General features: G+C 58.2%; 1 protein-coding gene across 5 annotated transcripts in view; it reads right to left on the minus strand.

Annotated features, from left to right (window-relative positions):
- The window catches only part of CCDC33 (coiled-coil domain containing 33), a 74,620-nt gene that overhangs the window by 22,670 nt on the left and 28,823 nt on the right, over positions 1-23,127 (minus strand). For all 5 annotated transcript variants that reach the window (XM_087856791.1, XM_087856793.1, XM_087856790.1 and 2 more), the window contains exon 9: positions 22,258-22,452. In XM_087856791.1, the coding sequence (XP_087712917.1) occupies positions 22,258-22,452 (195 nt within the window). The remainder of the gene's footprint in view (positions 1-22,257; positions 22,453-23,127) is intronic.

Genomic DNA, 23,127 nt, shown 5'->3' on the forward strand with positions numbered 1-23,127 from the left:
TCTTTGTCCTCGGCCAGGTGTCTGCTGGGGGAGGGGAGGCGTACACATCACCCGGCCCGTCTGATCGCCTTGTGAGGTGCTCTTAGGGCCCATCAGGGCTGCTTTTCTGAGTCAGACAGAGAAAGATTCGCAACCCTCCACTCCCCACCCCCACCTCCCTGCCCCCGGTCTGGCCAGGCCTATCTCCTGGTGTCTCTGCACCCCTACACCAGGCTGAGAGCGGCCAGTTTTACTCCCTCAGGACACCCCTCTGCCAATAATGAAACCAGCCAATAATGTAGTGTTTCTACCCCCTCCCGTGGGATTTCCTCCGCTCAGAAGGGACATCTCCTGGTGACATTCCCCCTCCGATTGCTCCTGGCGAATTGTTCTGATCTCTGTAGCCTCCTCCTACAGGCAGACCTCCTAGTTCTCTGCTTCTTTGGGCTTTCTTTGTGCTGCCTCAAAACACCACCTTCTTTTCCGGTAGAAGAAACACGGCTAAAAATACTGTGCTCCTCCTCTCAGTGAGAGGTGGCGTCTACACCCTCCCCTTGTAACTGGACGGGTCTTAGAGAATTGCAAAGGCAGCACTGTGAGGTTCCGGGACTTCCTGACAGCTGCCACCTCCCTCTGGGGACACGTGCTGTCCCCCCAGGAAAGAAGCCCCTCCCCATGCTGTGAGGAAGCCCCAACGGACAGTGCGGGAGGAACCGTGTCCTCCGAGCCCCCAAGGCTCCAGCCCCCTGCCCTCCCATGTCAGCCGAGGACCCGGATGCCATGGATGGAGTCCAGGCCTCCCTGCTATGCCTCGGCCTGGCTCCCGACTCAAAGAACAGAGAGAGAAGAACACAAGAAAAATGATCATTGTAGGTCACAATGTTTGGGGTGGTTTGTTATGTGGCAGTAGATAAACGGCCCCTTGTCCCGGGCTCTGGAGCCCTTCGATGGCTCCCACATGCCCTCACGATAAACTGCCAGTTCTGAATTTCAAGGCCATCTGTCCCAGCAAAACTAGACCCCCTTCAGAAATTGGCCATGGCCACTCTGATCACGGGCCAGCCTTCCTGGGCCCCTCTCTAACTCTGAGGCCTTGTTACCTCTGTCAAGAAGCCATCCTCCAACCTCTTCCCCCTAGACTGGGACTCCCCTTCCCACCAGGGACCAGCTGTGCACTCTCCCTCTAGCCCCTGGGAGACCCTGGCAGCCTGGAAGGGCCTCCCCTCCTCTCTGTAGACTCGTGGCCATCCTGAGATGGGGAAGGAGGGCCGGGCAGGCCCCCTAGGACTGGTGGCCAAGGACACTGCTCCAGCCAGACTGGCCATCATCTGATGGACAGAGCTGCTGCACGTCTCCTCAGGATGTCTGAGGGCCCACTCTCGGCCAATCTAAGCTATCCAATACCTTTAATGGGAATTAACCTCATTTCTTTAAAATAAAACGGATACACTCAGCCTGTGCAAATTGGTGCTGGCCTCCCCAGTCGCTGAGATCAGAGCTCTGAGCAAGGGCCCAGTTCTAGGGGGCGGTCTCCAGGAGGCAGGGTGCGGTCTCCAGGAGGCAGGGTGCGAAGGGTGTGTGTGTGGGGGGGAGATTGTGCTAAGCATCGGCTGAAAGGGGATGGCCCTCTCCCAGGGCTCAGGGCTCATGCTAACCAAATAGCCTCTCACTCACAGGTACACCCAGGATCACACTTCTAAATCCATGACCTCTCTGCCCTTGGCCACTGACCACCCATCAGAGTGGGTGTGGGACAAGTGTGACAGCAGTGTGACAGCAGAACCCTGTGGCCATGAGAATGGGCTCTTCCTTTCCCTCATTCTTTCTTGAACCTCATCACCACTGGAGGGAGGGTCAGGGAGACCTGAGAGCCCCACTGGCTGGAGGGCACCGGAGGCCGGGGCGAGCCCACCTGAGCTCAGGCAGCAAGGGCGTGGCCAAGGTGGGGGGCTGGACTCCAGGCCACGCGGGGCGGGGCTTGGCCCAGGGCGGGGCGCCCTGAGACTGGAGGATCACTTCACCTGCCACCACTGTCGAGGCAGCCAGGGGCTCTGCTTCTGGATTGAGGGCAGTCCAGAGCTACAGAAGGTCCTAGAGCCAGGGCCCTGCTCACCCCAGATTCCTGCTCCCCATTCCTCTTGTCTCCAAACCACAAGCAACTCTGTGCAAACTGCTGTTTAAAACAGGTTCCTGAGGGGGAGGCAGTCGCTTCTTTGTTCAGCTTAAGGTTACAGCAAAGAAACAAAAGGAGTGCATTTTCTCTTCCTTCTGTTCTTTATTTTCCTTTCTGCTGCCTCAGAGACAGTGCCTTTTGTGCTTAGCACAGTGAAGCTCAGAGGGGTGGTTGAGGCCTTGGCCAGTGCTGACCCCAGTCCCAGCCTAATTGGCCCTCCACAGGAGGGAGGGGCTAATTGCGCTGGGTCGAGACAATGGGGCTGGGGGTGGGGCTGGCTTGGGGGAGGGGCTTCCAGGAAGATGCTCTGTCTTTCCATTCCCATTTCCCCTCCCAAGCTTCCCAGAATCCTGCCCCACCTTCAAGGCTCTAGCCTGGGCCCTCCTCCTCCAGGAAGACCCCCTGGACCACCCCATGCCCAGCCATCCGTCACTCCTCCTCAGGTATGTGGCTCTGAATCCTGCCTCTCCTGGACTCAGCTTGGGGCTGGCCCTTGCCTCCAGCCCAAGGAAGTACAGGGCCAGGCACTCAGGGGCCTGGTGAGGGGCTAGACCCCAGCTCTGGCCTCAGGGGTCCTGCTTATTCTTCCATAAAGAACCCCCGACTCCACTGGTCACCTCCTGCCATAATCCTCTCTGGTCAGAGCTCTGCTGCCTTTGACTGTCCCTTGTGGGCGGGGTGGGGCAGAGCCCTGGCTAGAGGGTGGAATCCTGGGTTCTAATCCAGCCTTTGCCCATAGCTGTTGTATAACCTTAAGCAAGGCCCTTGCCCACTCTGTGCCCTCTCATCGGCAAGCTGGGGTGATGATGCAGGTTCTTGCCATAGCTCGAGAATAAATGCTTTGGAAACAGGGGTCCCAATGAGCAGGAGTTGTCAATGACCCAGGGGGCGCAGGGCCACTGGCTAGGGGCTGATCCAGCTCCTCTCCCATGCCCGCATCTACCTCACCCCCTCTCCCTCACAACCCTCGTGAGCTGTGCCCAACCCGCAAGCCTTCTCTGCTTGACTGCCCCGAGCTAGCCCAGGCCCAGCCACTTTCTAGGACATAGGGAGGGACCTCCAGGAGGCCAGAGCCAGGGCCTGGGTTAGCAGGAGACAATGGTCAGTTTAAGGCCCTCATCTCTTCCCTTTCTGGGTTCCTGGGTGTGGGGTCAGGTGGCTGGGGCTGGAAGCCCTGTGGAAGATTCCTGTGGCCATGGGCCTGTGGGGGCCAATGCCTGCAGGCCTGATCTTCTGGTCCTCCCTGCCCCTTGCTCTGGGAACACTTCTACTGGTTGCCAGGCAACACACCCCAACACACCTGCCTGCTAGGTGAGCCAACCCCTCCTCCCGGAGCCAGTGGGTATGGAGGCAGACTTACAGAGTGGCTGTCCAGGAGGCAAGGGGCAGCCTTGGGGGCTGGAGGGGATGGGGACTCTGGCTCCCCCATCTTTCTTGCTGGCCGTCCTGTTCCCCGGGATAGGTCCCTAGGGACTGTTGCTACAACAAGTGTCTGCCTGGTGACTGAGCCCAGCCCTGAACTGGAGCAGGCAGACTCCAGGGGCCACATTCCCTTTGTTCCAGGGTGGGGAGCGTCAGGGTGGGGTAGCTGGCGTCAGGCTAGGCTCATTCCTTGGCCAGGGAACTGCAAGGAGATGGCAGGGCCTGGGAGCGCTGTGGGGCCGGGAGCTCAGGAAAGGGCAAGGGCCTGAGGGCTCTGGCCTTCTGTCTCCCCCTGCCTAGGCCCCAGTCTCGGCAACCCTCTGCCCCTAGCCTGCCCAGTAGCTACACCTCAGTCTCCCCCTTCTTGTTCCGGTCCGTCTCCCCTCTCTCTGCTCCTCCAGCCCCACCCGCTCAGCAATCTCCCCACCACAGCCCGGGCTGGGCTCCTCTCGCAGCTGGACAGCATGGCCTAGGGCCCCACGCCTGCCCCCCGGGGCCTTCCCATCTCTGCTTTCCTGATGGTCTGGACAAATTCCTTTCCCTTTAGTTCAGCGGAGACATGGGTGGATGTTTTTAAAAGGAACTCACTGGGAAGCAGAGGGAAAACAAACCCAAACAGAGAAGCCCACCACCTAGAAACGGCCTTGGTCACTAAGGCAGCCATCTGTTTTAGCCACCCTTGGCCTGGGTGCAGAGACCCCCTCTGAGGGCCCGGGGGGGGGAGGATCTGTCTGTCTGAGGGCATGGAGGGCTCTGTCTGGCTTTTCCCTGACTGTGTTGGGTCCAGACTGTCCGTCTCAGGCAAGCCTGGCCCTGAAGCCTTTCCTGATAGGCACCCCATCTACACCCAGCTGAATGCCTGCGCAGAGCTGGAACTCCGTAAATATTCGTTCACCGACTTCATGAACAGCTGAGTGAATGCCCGGGGTCTCTGGGGCCTCAGTGTGGCACTAGAATCATCCCGACTGGACAGTCCAGGACAGACAGCTTGACCTGTTTCAAAGGCTCCATTCTGGTCTAAGAAGCCCCCGACTAGCCCAGGACTCTGCATGCGTGGGGGCCTCTGGCCTGGGTTAGTGGTGCAGGGGGGCCCTGCTTCTTCTCATGGACAGGCCTCCGTTTTCACTTAATTCACTTGGAGATCCTGGAAACATCCTTGTTCTTAATGGGGTTTCGTCCTCTATATAACAGGGACAGGGCAGGAGAGTGGGACAGGACAAGCCCCGCGCTGCTTTGCGGCTCCGATCGGAGCCTGCCGGGAGCGGTAGAAAGACAGTGGGCTCCAAGTTTGCTCAGTGCTGGGTTCCAGTTCCCGCTCGGCTAGCCATTATCTGTGTGAGGTTGGTCAGGGTGGTCGTGAACATCCTCTGAGCCAGTTTCATGGTCTGTGAGACGGAGAGCCTGACCTCCCCCATCTCCTAGAGCTGTGGGGAATTTAATGAGCTTGTGGGTGCAAAGCTACCAGCAGAGTACCTGGCGCATGAATGGCTCTGGGAATGTCACTCCCGCCTCTGTGCAACTCCTGGGGGCTCTGGAGGGTCGAATCCTCCTCTAAAATGAAAATGAGGCTCATGATGGAGATTGGCCATCCTCTCTGGACGGCACCAGCCACCCAGATGGCACCCCGGATGTGCGCCGACACCTTTCTGGTCCTGCCCCGGGGAAATGGGCTGCTGTTTTCTGCTGTACATGCCCCTCCCGTCTCCCAAGACCTGGGGCCAGAAGCCTGCGATCAAGGCAATGCCACACCGATGCCCCCTCCCCACCCGCCTGCAGCCACCCCCTCACTGAGAGGGGCCCTGCGCTCCTGCACCCGCTGAGCTGCCAATCGATTGAATCTGCTCCCATCCTCGGGCATGCCATGAATTTTTCATCAAAGGCCTGTAGACTTTGGGAAACGCACAATTAGAAGCGCCATCAATAATGTACCACGGGGAGGCCTCGGCCGCGCTCAGCCAGGCCCCAGACATGGGCGTCTTCCAGCCCTGCTCTGGTGGGAGGCAGGCGTGGCACCGAGACCCCTCAGGGAGTCTACCACTGGACACGGAAAGAGTGTGGGATGCTGAGAGGGAGGGGACGCCATTCCGGAAGGGTTGCGCCTGCCCCTTGAAATCCCAGGGGGACCTGCCTGATCTCAGATACGTCATTTATCAAATGGGTGCTAAGAAGCCCCCCATCCCTGAAAGCATAGTGGGATAGAGCAGACAGCTGCTAGTCAAGATTAGAGTTGTTTGTGGGGTGGGGGCCAGGAAGCAGGGCAGGCATTAGGTTGGGTGGGGAGGAGAAAGAGGGGAGCACAGACATTCCCGGTGGCATTGGAGGGGGGCCTTATTCACCCAGCTTGGCGGTCAAGGTCCACCGTGATCCCGGCCCCACCCTCCTCCAGCCGCGCATCTTGGGGTTGGGGTAAGAGAAGAGGTTGTGCAGTTCCTCTGCCAATGGACGGAGGCGCCCTCACCCTGTCTCTGCACATCCGTTCTTCAGAGCTGCCTCTGGACAAAAGCTTTTCTCTCTCTCCTTGGCTAGAAGGGATGGAGGCTTCCTTTTCTGACCTTCTAGAGCCTGCATCAGCCAGGTCGTGACCCAAGAGCCGGCCGTGGGCAGGCGCAGTCCTAAATACGTTCTGCAGATCGATCTGTGTGCCTCCATAGCTCAAGCACTCGGCTGCCGCTGTACCCATTCTACGGAGGAGGGCAGTGAGGCGCCGCCGTACCCATTCTACGGAGGAGGGCAGTGAGGCGCCGCCGTACCCATTCTACGGAGGAGGGCAGTGAGGCGCCGCCGTACCCATTCTACGGAGGAGGGCAGTGAGGCGCCGCCGTACCCATTCTATGGAGCAGGGGAGTGAGGCAGGACAGGGTCAGGGCACTTCCCTCAGCGGGAGAGCTGGCTCCTGAGTCCACACTTTTCACTTCCTGCTCCGAGCCCGGGGCTGGCCTCCTGTCCCCAACTGGCCTTCCAGCCCGTGAGGGCTGGTCTCACGTTCTCTGCTTCCTCACTAAGGCTGGACCTCCCAGCTCAGTGGAACTCAGGGCAGGCCACACAGCCAGCGGTCCCCATTGGCCGCTGGGCTCCCCATCCCCCATGCAGGTTCCAGGCCTGGCTCCTACATCTGGAGGCTTCCTGAACAGTTGGTCCCTGCACGAGAGCTCTGGCACAGCGGCGGGGAGAAGAGACGGGGACTGAGATGGTCTTGCTTCTGGCATGTTGTCGGATTTCCGCACCCTGCCTAGCTGTGGGCCTCTGCGCCAGCCGAGGACGGGGCTCATGGGCACCCGGGTTCTGGGTCCCTGCACGTGGGCTGTGTGGGGCCTGAGATGCCAGTACCTGGAGGCCCAGCATGTGCCAAGCAAGCATGGGTCCCCATTTCTAGCAGAAATGCCACCAGTGGGCCAGAAACGCTTTGGCAGACCTGAGCCCACCCCCTCCCCTCCCACCACCCAGCCAAATCAGCCCCCGGTGCCTGGGCGGGACACTTGGAGCCATCTGTGGCAGAGGACTCACGGGTTCCTGGGATGGGCCCAGGACAGGGGCCGACTGGGGGCAGGTGGGCAGGAAGCCAGGTAAAGCCCCCTCCTTGTGTGGCTTCCTACACGTGTGCTGCATTTGGCCCTAGTGAGTCTACGGCCCACCTGAGACTCCATGACTCTGTCGGTGTGCAGCCAGAGCAACGGGAGGTGGGGGGGGGCACCTTCCATATATGGGGGACCATGAGTACTGCCCTTCCCCCAACCCAGGCCAGGATGCTGGGGGCCCTCCAGTTCAACACACACTCTCTAGTAGCCCCATTTGGGTACCAAGGGTAGGGAGGTGACCGAGGCTTGGAGATGCTCACATCGTAATGTTTGTGGCAGCAGGCTCAGAGTGATACGATCCGTCAGTATGGTAAGGGCGGTAGTTGGGGTGCCCCTCGGCCAGGCCCCTTCACACCCTGAGGTTCAGGCAGAGATGTAAAGGAGGCCATCCCAGAAGGAGTTTGGGAATGGGTTTTGAAGGCTGAGTAAGAGTTCGCCAGGTGATAAAGGAGTGAGGAAGGGGTCCATTCGGGGCAGGGGCAAAGGCGTGATGGTTAGAGGCAGCCTGGCACCTGGGGGAAGTGTAGACAGACAGTGAGGATGTGTGGCGAGGAGGGGTGGTGGGAGATGAAGCTGGTGTGGCTGCAGGGCCTAGTAGCGGGGCACTGAATGCCAGGCCAAGGCCCCATTATGGAGCCTGTTATAGTCAGGTGAGGTGGGCTGGGCTGGAGCTAGATACTGAGGATGAATTTCCAAAGATAACTCCCAGGATGAGGCCTGGTTTCCTTGCGAACATGCCTGGCGTGCTTCGCAGGTCACCAGAGCCCAGAGAGGGCGAGAGGTTGCCCAGCCCCCCACAGCACTGTCATGGCAGAGCCAGCTGGGCAGTCATGCCCCCCACGTCGGGAAAGCCAGGCCGTCTCAAGAATCCGTGCCGGGAGCTGGAGGCACAGTCCAGCAGGGCTGGAAGCTGCCGAGACCCTTCTGGAGGCGAGAGCAGCTCTGAAAGGAGTAGGGTTGGGATGCCGGCCGCCAAGAGCCTTGGGAAGCGGAGACGGCCCAGGGCAGGCATGGTTAGGAGGCTGCCTTCGCTCAGCTGTCTCGGTGGACCATCTGCCTGGCATCCCAGGGCCCCCAGGCCATGCCCACCCTGCTCTGGGGGCTGCCCAAGTGTAGACCTCTGGACGCACCCCCCCCACCCTTGACTCATGCTACTCAAGAGAAACAGACTTGGCAGGGGCTTCTCAGCCCCCTCCAATTCAGTGATGTCACTGTTCTGGGAACAGGCTCCTTCCCACCCTCAGCCTGTGGGAGCCAAAGCCGGGACCAGAACCAGAGCCCTGCCTCTCAGCCCCCAGGGCAGCCAGCCTGCCAGGGCACGGTGTGCCTGAGGTCCGGGGGATTTCTCTGGAGGGCAAGGCCCTGCTCGGTGGGGTCAGGCTCCGAAGGATTCTGCCAGGGCCTCGGACTGAGCATAGCTCCCCAGGGTGAGGAGGAAGGGGTGTGAAGGGAGATGAAGGAAGAGAAGTCTTGGCCGCACCTTCGGGAGTCCTAGACTGAGGGAGGAGACAGGGCCCCACCCTGAGGAGCCCCGGTCTGAGGGGGTGCCGCGGCCCTGCTCTGGAGCACAGCTGAGAAGGAGGCAGGACCCATACACGCCCGATAAGGACTCATGAAAAGAACAGATGGTGCCAACAAGGGCAAATTAATTGAGCGAAGCCTGTGTACATAGGCGCTGTGAACAGGCGGCCTGACGGCCCGGGAGAGGCTGGGGGCGGGGCAGGGAGCAGGGAGAAGCTGTAACGAGCACTTATCGATGTCTCCGTGGATCTGCAGCCAGAGCACGGCTATTGACAAAGCCTGTCTATAAATCTCCCGGCCCCGTCTCCAGGAACCTTAATTATGGGGCCTCATTACCCCTCACACCTCTAGGCACAGGGGACCAGCCAGGCGGCTGCTGACACCGAGGTGGGGCCGTGACAGCCGGGCTGAACCCCTGCAGCCAGAGACGCCCCCCTGGGATGCGTGGGGGACACGACCAAGAGTCCCGGGCCCCGCGGGGCTGACGGAGCTCAGCCTCCAGGCCAAGGGCACGGCCCTGCAAACTTTGGAGCCAGGGAGCTCAGGGGTCATGCTCCAGTTAGTGTTGACTCTGGCAAGCACTTTGCCCCTCTGAGCCTCAGTTTCATCATCCGTACAATGGGGAGAGGGACGTGGTGAAGCGTGAGCCAGCAAAGTCTGTCCAGGGTCGAGCACAGTGCCTGGCACTGATGGGTGTGTAACACACGCCCCTCCCCTCTCCCCTTGCTCACCCTGCCTGAAGCTCCCTCGGGACAGCAAAGCAGCCCCAGGGGCCACGAGCTAGCCTGGACCTCACTTCCCAGCATCATATAAAGCCCTTTCTTCTTCTTCTTCCTTTATGGTTCTTATTTAAGTAGGTTCCATACCCAGCACGGAGCCCAACGTGGGGCCTGAACTCACGACCCTGAGATCAAGACCTGAGCTGAGATTAAGAGCTGGATGTTCCACGGACTGAGCCACCCAGGCGTCCCTCATATAAAGCCACTTTCTGAGCAGGATGGAGTGGCACAAAAACAAGGCCTCTCTGTAGTCGTGTCTGAACACAGATAAAACACGAACATTGTTCAAATCACGAAAATGCCCAGACAGCAGCCTTCCCTGGCCAAACTGAGTGCCTGCTGCTTCTTTACCAAGGACCGTCTTAGCCCTCTTTTGTCCCTGCTGCCTCTGGATGAGAATTAGCTCACCTCCTGAGAGCATCCAACCGGAGCCAAGCCCTGTGTCCTCGAACCCTCCCCCAAATCACCTCCCTTGAGCTGGATCCTTTCTGTCCTTTCCAACACACCCTTCCTGATGCCTATCCCCCCCCTCACCCCTTGGCCACAACGAATCAAGAAACCCAACTCGATTTGATCATAGGTGTGCTCTTGGCTGTCTTTGGCTGGAGGGACTGGGATTCGAGGGCAGAGCACCTGTCTCTTTGGATTCTTGTCTTCTCCAGGTGTGAATTCTAAGCTGTTTTCAACCCCCACCCCTTTCATCATTTCTGTGAAGGTGTGTGTGCTCCTGAGGCCCATTCTTCATCCCCTCCTCAAGTCCCAGAGCTGGGCTGCAGTGAAGGGGGGGAGGTCCCAGGGGCCACCTGCCAGGTCTCTGTTGTGGCAGAAGGAGCCCCAGGCAGGACATCTGGGTATCTGGAGGGATCCAAGGAGGCTTGAGCTGAGGGAGGGACAGTGGATGGAGGAGGGACTGCGGAGCTGGAGCTCCCTCTTTCCCAGCGCTCACCGTAGCCCCTGGAAAGCCAGCACTGGGACAGTCAATGGAAAGGGAGGGTCTTCTGATCCAAATGTGCAGGCCTGGTGAGCTGGAAGGAGCAGACTCCCAGGGGCTTTCTGGAGGGGAGCTGGCACGGCTGGGCCATCCCGTAAGGTACTTGCGGTTTGGACAAGGGTAGGTCCCCGTCCCTGGGGGCATACCTACTTTGCCTCTGCCTCTCCAGCCCCACCTCGATTCTTTCTCAGGGGCCATCATGTCCTCTCCTCACCCCGATTCTCATTGGCTGGACCTTTTCTGGCTGGTTTGTCCCTCCCGCCTCCAGCGTAGGCGAGCACATTCGCCCTAGCCTTGAGTTTCTGCCAGCCTTCACAAAGTGTTTCTGCTTTCAGACTCCTGGGCACTGCTTCTGGAAACCCATGTGCTACCCTTTGCCTTTGGAGACCTGGCTTGTCACCCGGCCTCTCCTGGCTACTTTTCCCCCTCATGACTCACCCTCTCCCGTGAATCCTCCTGGGCCCAGACATTCACAACACAGGTAGTAGTGAGGGGACGGAGTTCTCCCATTGCCTGGGTACCCGCCCCCCCCACTCAGTCTCCTGGGATGCCTGTGTCCCTGCCCACCTCTGTCCCAGGCTTCAGTCTCAGAATCCAAATCCCGATTAGCCAGACCATCTGCATTCAGCCAGCCTTCACTCCTGCCTCAGGACCAGCCTCCCAGAGTTTTTAAGCTCCCCTCCCACTTTTCAGGTCCAGGTTCCAGGCCCCTCCTGCCAAGATGGCAGTGAAATCCTCAGCTGGGCAGAGGACTTGGAGAGGTAGGGCAGAGACCCTTACAGAGTGGGACTGGATTCCCCAAGGGAGGTTGTCTGATGGGAGGGTCTTGGAGGGGCTGAGAGGGTTGGAATCTAGCCTCTAACCGCCACCCCCCCTACACTGTTCTCTTTACCTTGCTGTGGATGATAAGACACCAGAGGCCCTTCACAACTCATAGACCCTCTCCAGGCACCATGGGACTTTTGCAGGCAGCCTTCAGGGTAAAGGTTACCATCATCCCATTTCATGGCCGGAAAGACTGAGCTTGTTGTAGGTGCTGGCTGGGACCTGAGCAGAAAGCAAACTCCCCACCTCCGACTCAGACCTGTCATCTCCCTGGGTTATGTGGCTGCTTTGGAAGGGGCACTTTAAGCATTTCTTGGGCACATTTACTGAGCACCTACTGTGTGCCAGGAACCTGGGGTGGGCGTGCAGGAGGGAACATGAGGCAGGCAGAGGAGAAGAGCCAAGGCTTGAAACTGTGAGTGGATGCCATGGGGTTAGGCATGGGTAGAATATTCTGGGTTGGGGCACAGGCTTCAGAGGTCACGGGGGTAGCGGGCTGAGGGACTCATGCTGCAGGCGAGGGAGCCACAGACAGGTTTAGGGCAGGGGCAACACCTAGATTTGTGCTTTGGATAGGTTTCCTGCTGGCTATGTCCTAGAATGGAGGGGGCCAAGTACGCAGGAGGGCCCCATCTGGGCTGTCAGCTCCTGGTCTCTGAGCCAGCTTGCTGAGGGAGCCCCCCACCCACATAAAGGAGAGGGAGGGACCTTCCTCTCGGCCTCCATAAGGCTCTCCCCACACTGTGAAGCAGGGCTCTCCACGCAGCCAGAGGAGGGAGAGTGAGATGCCTGCAGTCCCCCAAAACTGTCCTCCACGGGCGTCAAGCCACCAGGCCCTTGCCCTTGCTGGCCCTTCCAAATCCCCAGACCACTAGTCAGCCACCCCTGGGGGCCACGTGCTGGGGTGGATTTGCATATCTGAGAGTGAAAAACACTGCTGCAGGGGCTGCTGAGCCCCCCTTTTGTCTGTTTGAGTAAGAGTGGCTAAAGGCTGAAGGATAATTAGTCCCCCGTGGGCAATGCTGTCCCCCCTCCTTGAAGATTTAAAGGCACAGCCCACCTACTCAGCCCGTTTCTCCTCCCCACGGTTCCCCTGCTCCAGCCCCTCTCTTGCAGCCCCTCTGCCCCCTCCACGCAGTCCTGGTGGCTGAGGAAGGGACGTCTGCCGCGCAGGAGCCGATGAATGGGCATTTTATCTGATTAAACTGGGAGTGAACTGGCCCTTCTCTATTATCTTTGGACCTGATTGGGTATTTAACACCAAATGTATTGTGTGTATGTGTGTGTGTGTGCGCGCACGCGCACGTGCACAGACTGGGCTTTTCTTGTCCATGTCAGGAGGAAATTGGATTGTACTGAAAAGCATTTAATCGGAGCTCAGGAGTACAGCGTCGTAGGGTCACTGTGCTGGGGGAGGGGCTGTTCTGCCCTTAGCCTTGGACAAGCAGGGCCCCTGCCTTGGGTCCTGTGTGTTAGAGGGTCCTGCTCTGGCCATCTCAGGGCTGCCACCTTCCCCGTGGGCTGACCCAGAGCCGAAGCACCCTTCCAGACCACAGCCCCACCTGAGACCCCGAAATTCCCCCCTACTCCCAGGGCCTGTTCCCCTGAAGACAATGTGAAAGGTCTCACATGATCATTGGGCCCTTAAGGTATGGGACAGAAACAGCCTGGTTAGAGGTGAAGCGGATGTCTCCTAGGATATGGGGGACTAGGAGCAGGGGCTGGGAGCCGCTCTCCTCATGTTGCCAGGGGCCAGTGTGGAATCTGGGAATTCTCTTCTATTTGTGAAGAAAGAATAGAACATGTTTGATGGTTTGTTAGCTACAGCTTAATTGATAACTTTTCATTATTTGGGGTTCAGACATATGGTGTGTAGACCTCTCTGCCTATACTCTCAAAGGTTTGGGGTGGGCCTGGGGAGGGGACCTGCAGCCCCAGAGCTCTGTTTTGGTGTTTTACCAGCAAACTGAGGCAGCCCTCCCACCCAGACAGATGGACCAGGAACGCGATGAGTCGAGCTCATCAGGCTGTTGAGTTCTGAGTCACGAGGACCGACCAAGGCAGCTGCAGGAGCAGGCATGGAGCCCCTGTGCTGGACCAATGAATGCTCTCCCTCAGTCTTGCCCTAGGGTCCTGGGAGGGCTACTGAGCTTCCAGCACTTTCCCCAACTGTAAAGTGGGGATGATAACTGTCCGTCCTTCATCAGGTTGGTGCAAGGAGGAAATGAGATTATGATGAAAGTTCTGGGAGCAGAGTAAGAGCTCACTAAAGATTGATGGATATAATTGGTATTATTAAAAGAATGGGCTAAGCTGGCAGTTTGCAGAAGGAATGAGCCCCATTTCCCAGGCGTCACCCCGGGTTTCTGTAGTCCCTCCTACCCTCACCAATCGATGCTTCAAGCCCTCAGCAATTTATGGCCTCATCATCATGGCGTTATTTACTGAGAGAGCCACACTTCTGCCCCCCACACCCCGTGTTTGATCAGGAGCTGAGATGGGCAGTGACAGAGCGCGGTGCCAGCTGTGTCGCTAAGGAGCAGAGCCAGAGGTCATCCTACCTCCAACTGCCTTGTTTGTCAGATGAAAAAGGAAATCATCAACACCACGCCCCTCACTCCACAGAGGGGAGGGGGGCAGCCCGGGCGACTGCTCAGGTCAGCGGCAGATCAGAACCGGACCCAGGTCTCTAGGTGCCCCTCCTATCCCATGCTCCCCTGGCTGTTAATTTTCTTGCTCCTCTGGTGGGGGGTTCTGCCCCAGTGGGCCCCTCATCCACATCTCCTCTCAGCCTGATCTTTGGGTGCTTGGGGCAGGCCCTGATTTGGCCAACCCTCTGTCCCGTCTATTCCTTAGTCCTCAGTTCCACACCTTAAGACTTCCTCATCTCTCACTGCAGGAATGCAGTCTCCCCATTTTACAGAAAAAGAAACTGAGGTCCTAGCTTGAGGACTAGTTTGGAAGGAAGGGACTAGCTTGAGGGCCCCACAGTGCCTCTTGGTGAGACCCCCGCCAGGGTCCCACCTGGGAGAGAGATATGGAGACAGACAGACACACAGACACAGACACATAGGTAATCTCAACTCAACAGATTCCTCTTACAGGAACAAGTTCACTAACCTGTACTTCTTTTCTACCAGCAAATCAAAGATCCGTCATGGCTTTCATACTAATAACCACTGAAGACTAATATCTGGGGGGCAGGGGTGGGGTGGGGGTTAGGGTTAAGTACACTCCCCCTGTGCCCCCATAATCCTGAGCAGACTGCACCCCAGTCCTGGCCACCCTCTTGCATGGATCCCTGATGTGTCTCTCCTGCTGAATTGGGGCTTCCTGAGGACAGGGACTTCCGTGGGGAGTTATCTTTATGTCACTGTCACTGAGCTCGGGATGTGCTTCCGGAGAAGGGTCAGAGGGGCAGGCCTGGGTGAGGTGTGCTGCTTCTCCCCTCCCCACCCCTCTCTGGCTCGAACACGGTGACTATTAATACGCCTCCTGCAAAGTTTCCTGCATTGCCATCCACTCTCTCGTTACTCCTCTCCAAAGCCTCAGCTGTCGGGTACGGGGAGAGTATTCCCTCCATGCAACAGAAGAGACAAGCCCAGAGAGGTGCAGTGATTTACCCAAGGTCACACAGTTCTTGAGTGGTGGAGATGGGACTCGATTCTGCTTGAGCTGCACAGATGAGAGGGCTCTGCAGGGCAAGGTAACAGGGTGTGGCACATAGCACACGGACAAAAACCTGGCCGAATGAATGAATGAATGCCTGTGCCAGACTACAAAGTCAACAGGGAAGGAGAGAGGCAGCTCGAGGTCCATGGGAGTGGGGGAGCACTTGACATTTGTTCTCTGTGCCCCCTTCTTGGCTCCTCCAGCACTCTCGTTCTTGGGGCAGCCCCTGGGGCTGGTGCCCCCTTTCTTGCCAGCCTCCCCATTGCTGTCTCCCCCTTGGCCCCTGCAGACTCCTCCTGAGCTGGGCTGGGAGGCTTTGTCATTGGAAGTGTGCCTCCCCTTCCAGATCCAATCCCTAATGTCTGTGGGGCCTGCGACAGGGGGTGTAAGAGGAGGCTCTCAGCATGTGCCACCCTCCCTCCCCGGAGGGCCATCCCCTGGGCCTATCCAGGCTTCTCCCTGAAAGTACTCCACTCTGGGGAGGACGGACTTTGAGAAGAGGCCTGCGTGGTTCTCAAGAGCAGGCTCACGTCCATCTGAGCAGGGACTCCTGGGGTCTTGGATACCCAGAAAGTGATCTAGAACTGTGGGCCTTGGGCTCTAGGGCACATTTACCCAACCCCACGGACCCTTGCCCTATGAGAGGGGGGAGACGAGTATGGGGGAAGGCCGGGAAGGACCCTCTGAATCATCTAAGGATGGTACCCCTCCATCTGGTCTAATAACCCTGTTCCATGGGCCTGGGGGCCAACGTCACTTGCCCCTCTGGTCAAGTTGATCAGGAAGACAAGTGCACTCCAGTGGCCAGTGGCTTTCCCTGGCTGGGCAGCACCGGGCTCCCCACCTGCTCCAGGGACCAGGCAAGGGGTGGTGCACCCACAAGTGTGTGAGAATGTGGAGTGGGGGAGGGCAGCTGGCCTGCGGGGGGCCTTGCTCAGCGCTCACACACACCAAGAGACAATAAATCGACAAACACTTAATCTCTCTGCAAATTGAAACGGAGCCGTAAATATCTGCTGCGTCCCAGCCGCTGAGTTATGAGTCTTGTTTATTAATCTCTTTAGTCCCAGGTGATGGATGGGGGAGGAGAATGGCCCACCAGAGACTGGGAGGGCGGGGGCACAGAGGGGAGAGGAGTGGGCCAGGGATCTGGGAACAGCCCTTCTGGAGAAAGGGTCAGAGGGCGGAGGTCTACAGGACCCGTGCCTCCCCCCGCCCCCCACCCCCGCTTCCCCCACCATCTCAAAGGGCCCATGAACAGTCCTAAGCCTCCCACACAGCGAACAGCCCTTCGGTTTCCAACGCACTGCCATCTGCTCTTGTTAATCCTCCTTGCAGCCTCGAGAGGGGGACAGGGGAGAGTATTCCTGCCACTTAACAATGAGGAGACCGGCACAGAGAGGTGGCGTGATTTTTCCAAGGTCACACAGCTCTTGAGTGGTGGGGACCGGAGTCTGCTAGGGCACATGGAGAGAAGGGGAGGAGGGGCTGCAGGGGGGCCGAGAACAGGGCACAAGTACGATGGTCTCCTTGTTGCTCCCTTCTCACCTTTCTCCCCTCCCTCCCTTCTTCAAACGCTAGTGCGTGCCCTCTCTCTCCGTGTGTATGTGTAGGAAATGGTGGAAGAAGATAAGGACAGAGTCAGGAGCTGGTGAGGGTCTCAGCTGAGCCTGGGAGCTGGGACAGCTGCACACTCCAAGATCTGTGTTTAGGACTCCTCTCCCCCCAGTGCCAGACGCTGGGCTCACAGTTGAGGGGCCGCAGGAGTGCAGGCGAGGAGCTGGGGAGGGCTGGTGTGGGGTGGGTGTGACATGGTGCTTGTGTGATGAACGTATGCCCCTTCCTGGGCCTCTGGTCAGGTGGACAGGACAGGGGTGCTTACAGAGGCGACAGGACAGTAGACAGACCCGGCAAACTGGGGCCAGGGGCACTGGGCAGTGGAGCAGGGGGCTACAGAGAGCGAGGGGCTGGAGCGAGAGGGATAAGGTGACAGCCATGTTTTGGAAATGTGTCTGGTGGTTTGTGTGGCATGGGCGGGAGGGGACACTGAGTCAGGCGCATCCGGTTGGAGGCTGTTAAGGTAGGCGCCAGATGGCTCTATGTTCTCCCTGTCTCTCTCTGATTCTCTGGTGTTTTCTCTGCCTTTTGTGGCCCAAAGTATCGGGGCCTTCTGGTGGGGCTCAGACACAGGCCCCGGGCGATCTGCCTCCCAGGTTGGGCTCAATCTTACTCGGCTCCTGGGGGCCAACCCCAGGCTCTGGGGCTTTGTGACCCCATCACCCCAGACAGCCATTCCTGCAAGTCACGGACACTTGGGACTGTCATACTCAGGTAACTACAGCCAGGACCCATCACCTGCCACCAGGTGGTGCCTTGGGAGCGGGCCTGCTCTGAGCTTCTCAGCCGCACCAGCCTGCAGACTTCATCCTGGGTGGGGGCCCCAAGGGCAGGACCAAGGCTCTGGTCACAGCACAGGAGCCCGGAGGAGGGGAGAACTCCAGAACATCTGCTCCAACCTCTGCTGACAGAGGAAGGACCTGGGGCCCAGAGGGAGGATGGGAGTTCAAGGTCACTTCAAGGAGGTGGTGAGAGCTCTGTGAGAGCAGGGGACAGTGCGGAGCGGGGCTGGGTGGGCAGAGGGCGTGTGCCCTGTCGCTGAGGGTGTGGCAACCATGAAGGGAGCAGGGCTGGGGTCAGGAGGGCCCAGGCGGTGCAGGGTGACCCTCTTCCTGGTTCACCTGAGTCTGTCTCTGATGTAGCACTGCAAGTCCTATGGCTCGGGGACCCCTTGGTCCTGCGCAAACAGGGATGGCTGGGTGCCCTCAGGCCACTCCAGGCAGGCACACAGGACCCCACTCCCAGGTATCTCTGCTACACCACCGGCCCCTCCTCTGTCCCATCTGGCCCTACGGGGCAGTTAAAGCAGGGTAAGCAGCTCTCCTGTGTTCCAGGCTCAGGGACACAGTGCTCAGAACCACCCTGGGAAGTTGTGGCAGAGCCAGCCCCTGTCCACCTGCCTGGGGGGACCCTGGGCTGGGAGGCCTGCCCTCCCGTGGTCTCAACCCCACCTCTGCTGCTGTGCGACCTGACAGACAGCACCACTCCTGGGGCCTTCCTTCCTCTCCTCACCCATGAAATGGGGCCCTCTTTCTTGGGGAAATGTCCAGAGGAACTGAAGTCAGCCTACCACCCTTAGGAGAGGTTAAAGGGGGTGGTGCAGCGGGGGAAGTGAAGTTAAAGAAATGAGGATCCAGGGATCATTCTGGGGTCCAGCAGACTTAGGAAAGGGAGAGAGACAAAAGCTGCACACAGAGGTGGGCGGGCATGTGGGGACCACGATGGGGAGAGATGGAGGGAGGGGGAAAGGCTTTCAAAGAGAGAATGAAAGAAATGAGTTATTCCAGTGTGGTGAGGTTGGAAAAACTCCACTGAATCTTTAAACAACCCTTGTCAATTATTCATCTGCTGCTATGAGGGCCCTCTGGTCTGCCACAAATCTCTGAGCACAGGAGGAAAAAAGGGAGGGAGGGAGGGAAACAGAGGGAGTCAGAGAGAGAAAGCCAGAGAATTAGAAAGAAATTGAGGAAACTAAAGAAAGGCAGGAGCAGGAAGAGGCAGAAATGGAGAGAGGGTGGGGAGAGAGAGAGGGAAAAGGAGGTGTGTGTGGGGTTGGCAAATGGAGGTATCGAGGGGGAGAGAAGAGGGTAAAGGCCCTGTGCTAGAATTTCTGCACTACCAACAACACCGAACACACACTTCTTGAATAGTAACCGAGTACTTCTGCCTCCTCCAGGAAGCCTTCCTTGCTCCCCTCTCTTTACTGAGGGCTCACTAGGTGTGCCCAGCAATGCTGGGTAAGTGTGGCACTTAAGATAAATGGTCTTGACCATGCCCCTTTGCCATTTATCCCTTGCCAAGTATTTCCTGTGTGCCTGTTCTGCGTCGCTCTGTTGTTTCTTGGAGTGTGGCTCGCTGCTGCCTGCTGGGAACTTCCAGGGCTCAGGGCCTTGGCCTCTTCCTGCACCACCCTCCCCCCTGCACAGCTGGACACAGCACTGGGCAGCCAGCAGGGGTGGGGGGTTCTGGGTTTCTGGCAGGCTGGAGGAATTGCTGAGGTCGCCACCGCCGGGGAATGCGGGATCCGGGCACACAACGGGGGCTTTACAAGCCCTCTGCGAATGGAACCAGCCCCTCATCTTCCCTGCTCTTGACATTGCCTGGCTCAGCATGAGGTGGGCTCGGGGAGGGGGGTGTAGGGGTGAAAGGGAATGCTTGCAAGTTGTGTAATGCTTGGGAGTTCATGCTCAAGACGAATCTTAACGACACACTCTTCACACTCAAAAGCCCACCTCTTCCAAAAAGACTCCCTGGGTTGCTCAGAAGGGAGATGGAGGCTTCCTCCAGCTCTGCCAAGCCCTACACCTGACCTGAGACCACACCCTCGGGACCCTGGTCCCAGGGGGTCCACTCGGGACAGGTGCTTCGCACCACGTGGACAAAGTGGCACTTGAGAGGCGTGTGTTAAAACCAGTCCGAGATGGGAGACCTGGCTGGCCTGCAGCTGGGAACGAAGCAGACCCAAGGGTGCACTAGGGGAAGGGAGCCTGGGAGGGCTCGTGGGGGCTACAGCGCTGGGACTGGCAGGCCCTGGGGCAGCGGGGAGCCTCTGCGGCCTCCCGGCAGACAGGGGACACACCCTGTGTCCCCCCCATTCCCCTCTCCCTTCCCAAGGTGCTCCCTTCTCCAGAAAATGTTCAATTTCCTATTAAGCCAGAGTAGGCTCTGGAGGGACCCAGAGGCAAAATTGTTTCTTGGGCTCTGGGGGCCGCACTACAAAACCAGACAGACAAACTGCAGGAATCGGGTGCTGCTGAGAGGCTCACAGTCTGAGCGCAGTGGCGGGGCAAAGAGGGAGGCTGGTGGTCACTGGCTCACCGCTCAACCACGGCCATGTCGCTGGGCGCCCACTGCCGGCCCCCCAGGCCTGCTGCTGACCACACACGGTGATGGTGCCTGGTGCCAGTGCCACCCCGCTGTGTGCCCGTGTTGGTCGAGTCTCTTCTCCTGCCCTGCGACTCTGTGTGCAGCTTCCGTGCTACCGTGTTCTGTGTCTGCGCGTCCTACTGTCCAGTGCAGTGGAGTCACGTCATAGGGCTGGGCTCTGTCGCTGTGCATACGCCACTGCCCCCTGACTGCATTTCGGCACTTGTCACTTTGTCTCGTTTGCATGAGCTGGTTTATTGCTACGTCATTTCGTGTGGTTGCTATGGAACGGTGACCCATGGCTACATGGCCACCTGTGATTTCACGAAGCTGCACATTGTTGTTACCCAGCCACGGTCTATTGCTTGGGACGGGGCTCTGCTGGCCATGTGGATGTCTGGGTCCTGCCTGGGTCCTTGCAAGCTCTGGTGAGCGGGCAGGAGCTGGAGCTGGGGGCTGGGTCTGCAGGACGACCTCTGGCAAAGGATCAGAGGCGGGAAAAGCTGGATGGTAAATCTGAGCCGAGAGAGAGACAAAGAGAGAGAGAGAGAAGGAGGAAGGGACACACGATGGGTTGGAGGACTGAAGGCAGGGTTGGGAGGGAAAATGGAGTGGATCCAAGAGTCAGGAACCAGGAGGGGACAGGCTGGGCCTGACACAGGCTGTGATGGGGAAGGGGGAAGAGCAGGCCCAGTGTACTGAATACTGCGTGAGAGTCTAAGGGAGCCCGTGCTGTCAGGTTGGCTGAACAGTGCAGGGCTGGGTGCTCAGGCCTCCGCACCTACCTGTTTTCCCCTGGTTAGAACCAAGGCAACATGGGAGAATGGGGTCAGGGTCACCCCACCTCAGGGCCTCCTCATTGCCATCTTTCATCAAATTAGAAGAGTGGACTACATGCCCTCTAAGCTTCTTGCTGATGGCCTTGCTGTCCAGCCAGGGCTTCCATTACATAGCTCAGTAAGTATTCACCACCATCTATCTTGCCAGGTGCCCAGCAAGGGGGAGGGTGGAGGGACCAGCCCACCGACAGGTGTACTGGGTGATTCCGGAGGGGGCGTGCTTCTCTGGACACATGCACCCAACTCACAGCCGCTCTCATCGCCTGTGGGTATAGGGGAGCCCTAAGCCCCCTTGCATGTGCTCAGAGCCTTCCAGAATTTTGTCTTAGTGCCCTTGGGCCCTTATTTCTCTTCCTCCCCTCCATTGCTCACAACGGTTACTCGACCTCTTGCTCAAGAGCAGGTCCTGCTCTTGGCTAACCTGCTGCTGGCCAGTGCCGCCTCTGAGGGTTGAATCCTTAGGACAAGGCGAAGACAGACCACAGGCACTATTCATGCTGCCAAAGTCTCCAAAAACAAGGTCTGAATGTTTATTTTTAACCCAGTTGAGAGCTAAGCTGGCAAGTCAGCCCTGAGCACTGCTTTCCCAAGGGGCGGAGGTGAGAGACGGGGGTGTAGAAGGTGGCCCATGGGAGCGCTGGCACCTGCTCTGGGGTGGGAGCATCCTGGGCACTCCCAGCAGACAGCAACCTTTCCTATTCATCTGATGCGACATGTTCCAGAAAGGTGCAGAAGTGCCAGGGGAAAATGCGGAGGTTTTCAGTGGAGAGGGGAAGGTCCTGAGAGGGGGAGCCCCGGGGCTTCCCTAGGGACCAGTGGCCTTGGCTGGGGCCTTTCCTCAGGATCTTTCTGAGCAGCGTTCCCCATGGGACCCGCTGTGGAAGAAGGGAGGAAGCCGCACATGAATTCACCTGTGGTACCCCAAGTGGGGACTCTGGCTGGACTGTCTTTTGGTGGCCCGTTCTTTACTTCCCTGCATTAAGGGGTCAGGACCCAGCACTGACCCCTCACCAAATTAAGACACCACCTTGGCCACCTTCACCAACCCTTTCCCAGCCCCTGTTCAACCACTGTTCCCATGACCAAGGACACAGACCCTGTGACCAAAGATGGCGCCCTCTTTTCTTTGAGCCTCAATCTCCTCTTTGAGAAATTTAACCTAATGACTCAGAGGGGCTTCCCCTTACCCAGGGGACATGCTCCTGAGAAAGTTCTGGGTTGATCACTACTTGAATCAATGGATCCCTGTCTTACAAGTGTTGCAAGGGTTTGCTTTGAAGGAAATTGTGTGGGAGTTCCATTCGAAACGTGAAGAAACTCTGTGAAATGAAAAATCCACACCTTCCACCAGTTTCGCTTGGGGGGTGAGTCACATACAGAGTGTGCCTGAAGGGAGGTCTCCTTGCCACCTGAGGCGTGAACCAGGTGACAGTCAAAGCCCTTCCCTGTGACCCCTATGGCCGCTCTGGCCCTCCCAGCACTGGGTGGAGACACTCACCATTTCATAGGACATCCTGGGCACCTGAGGCTCTATCTCTGTTTCCTGAGACGTAGATGTGCTGGAGTCCATCATAGAGCTCACGGTGGCCTTGGACCAGGACTCACGGATGGTACCCAGCTTCTCGTCTAAGATCTTGGGGTCCAGGATGGGCAGAACCTGGCTGTTGTTTGGCGTCAAGAAGTTTTCCGGCTTCTGGGAAGAGAAGGTGCAAAGAAACTTATGGGTCTCTCTACCACAAATGTCCTTTCTAGATCCCCCAAGCCGCTCCTCTTCATGGCTCAGGGAGCCCTGCATGCCTGGCCCCTGTCTACCGCCTACCACCTGCCCCCTTGCTCCCTGGGGTCTTACCACACTGTCCTGGCCAACCCTCCAATAAGCCAACCTCTCCTGCCTCAGGGCCTTTCCCTCTGCTGTGCTCTCTGCTCAGATAGCCTCATGAGTCTTTACACGGCTGTCCTCTTCTCGTCGTTCAGATTTCAGCCCAGACGCGGTCTTCCCAGAGAGGCCCTCGCCTTCAAGAGAGAGGCCCATCCTCTCTAAAGTCACCCTCCTCCAATATATGCTCCAGTCACATTATCCTGTTTTACTGTTCACAGTTCTTAACTCTACCAGAAAATTGAACTTGCAAAAACTGATTTTGCTTGTTTACCGTCTGCCTCCCTCTGATCCCCACACTAGAGCGCAAGTGACAAGTAAGCAGAGACTTTGTTTATCCCCAGTGTCTGCCTCATTGTATGTGCTCAATAACTATTCGTCACAGCAATAACCAAACTGTGCCTTCCAGGACTCTCACATTTGGTACAGTAACCACAGCCTTGAAACTCGCCATGCCCCTTTGCCACCCTTTGCTGGGGAGATTTCTTTTCT

This window comes from Ursus americanus, chromosome 28, assembly GCF_024610735.1.
Source record: "Ursus americanus isolate L20-20 chromosome 28, mUrsAme1.1.p, whole genome shotgun sequence".
In the NCBI taxonomy this organism is placed as follows: domain Eukaryota; kingdom Metazoa; phylum Chordata; class Mammalia; order Carnivora; family Ursidae; genus Ursus; species Ursus americanus.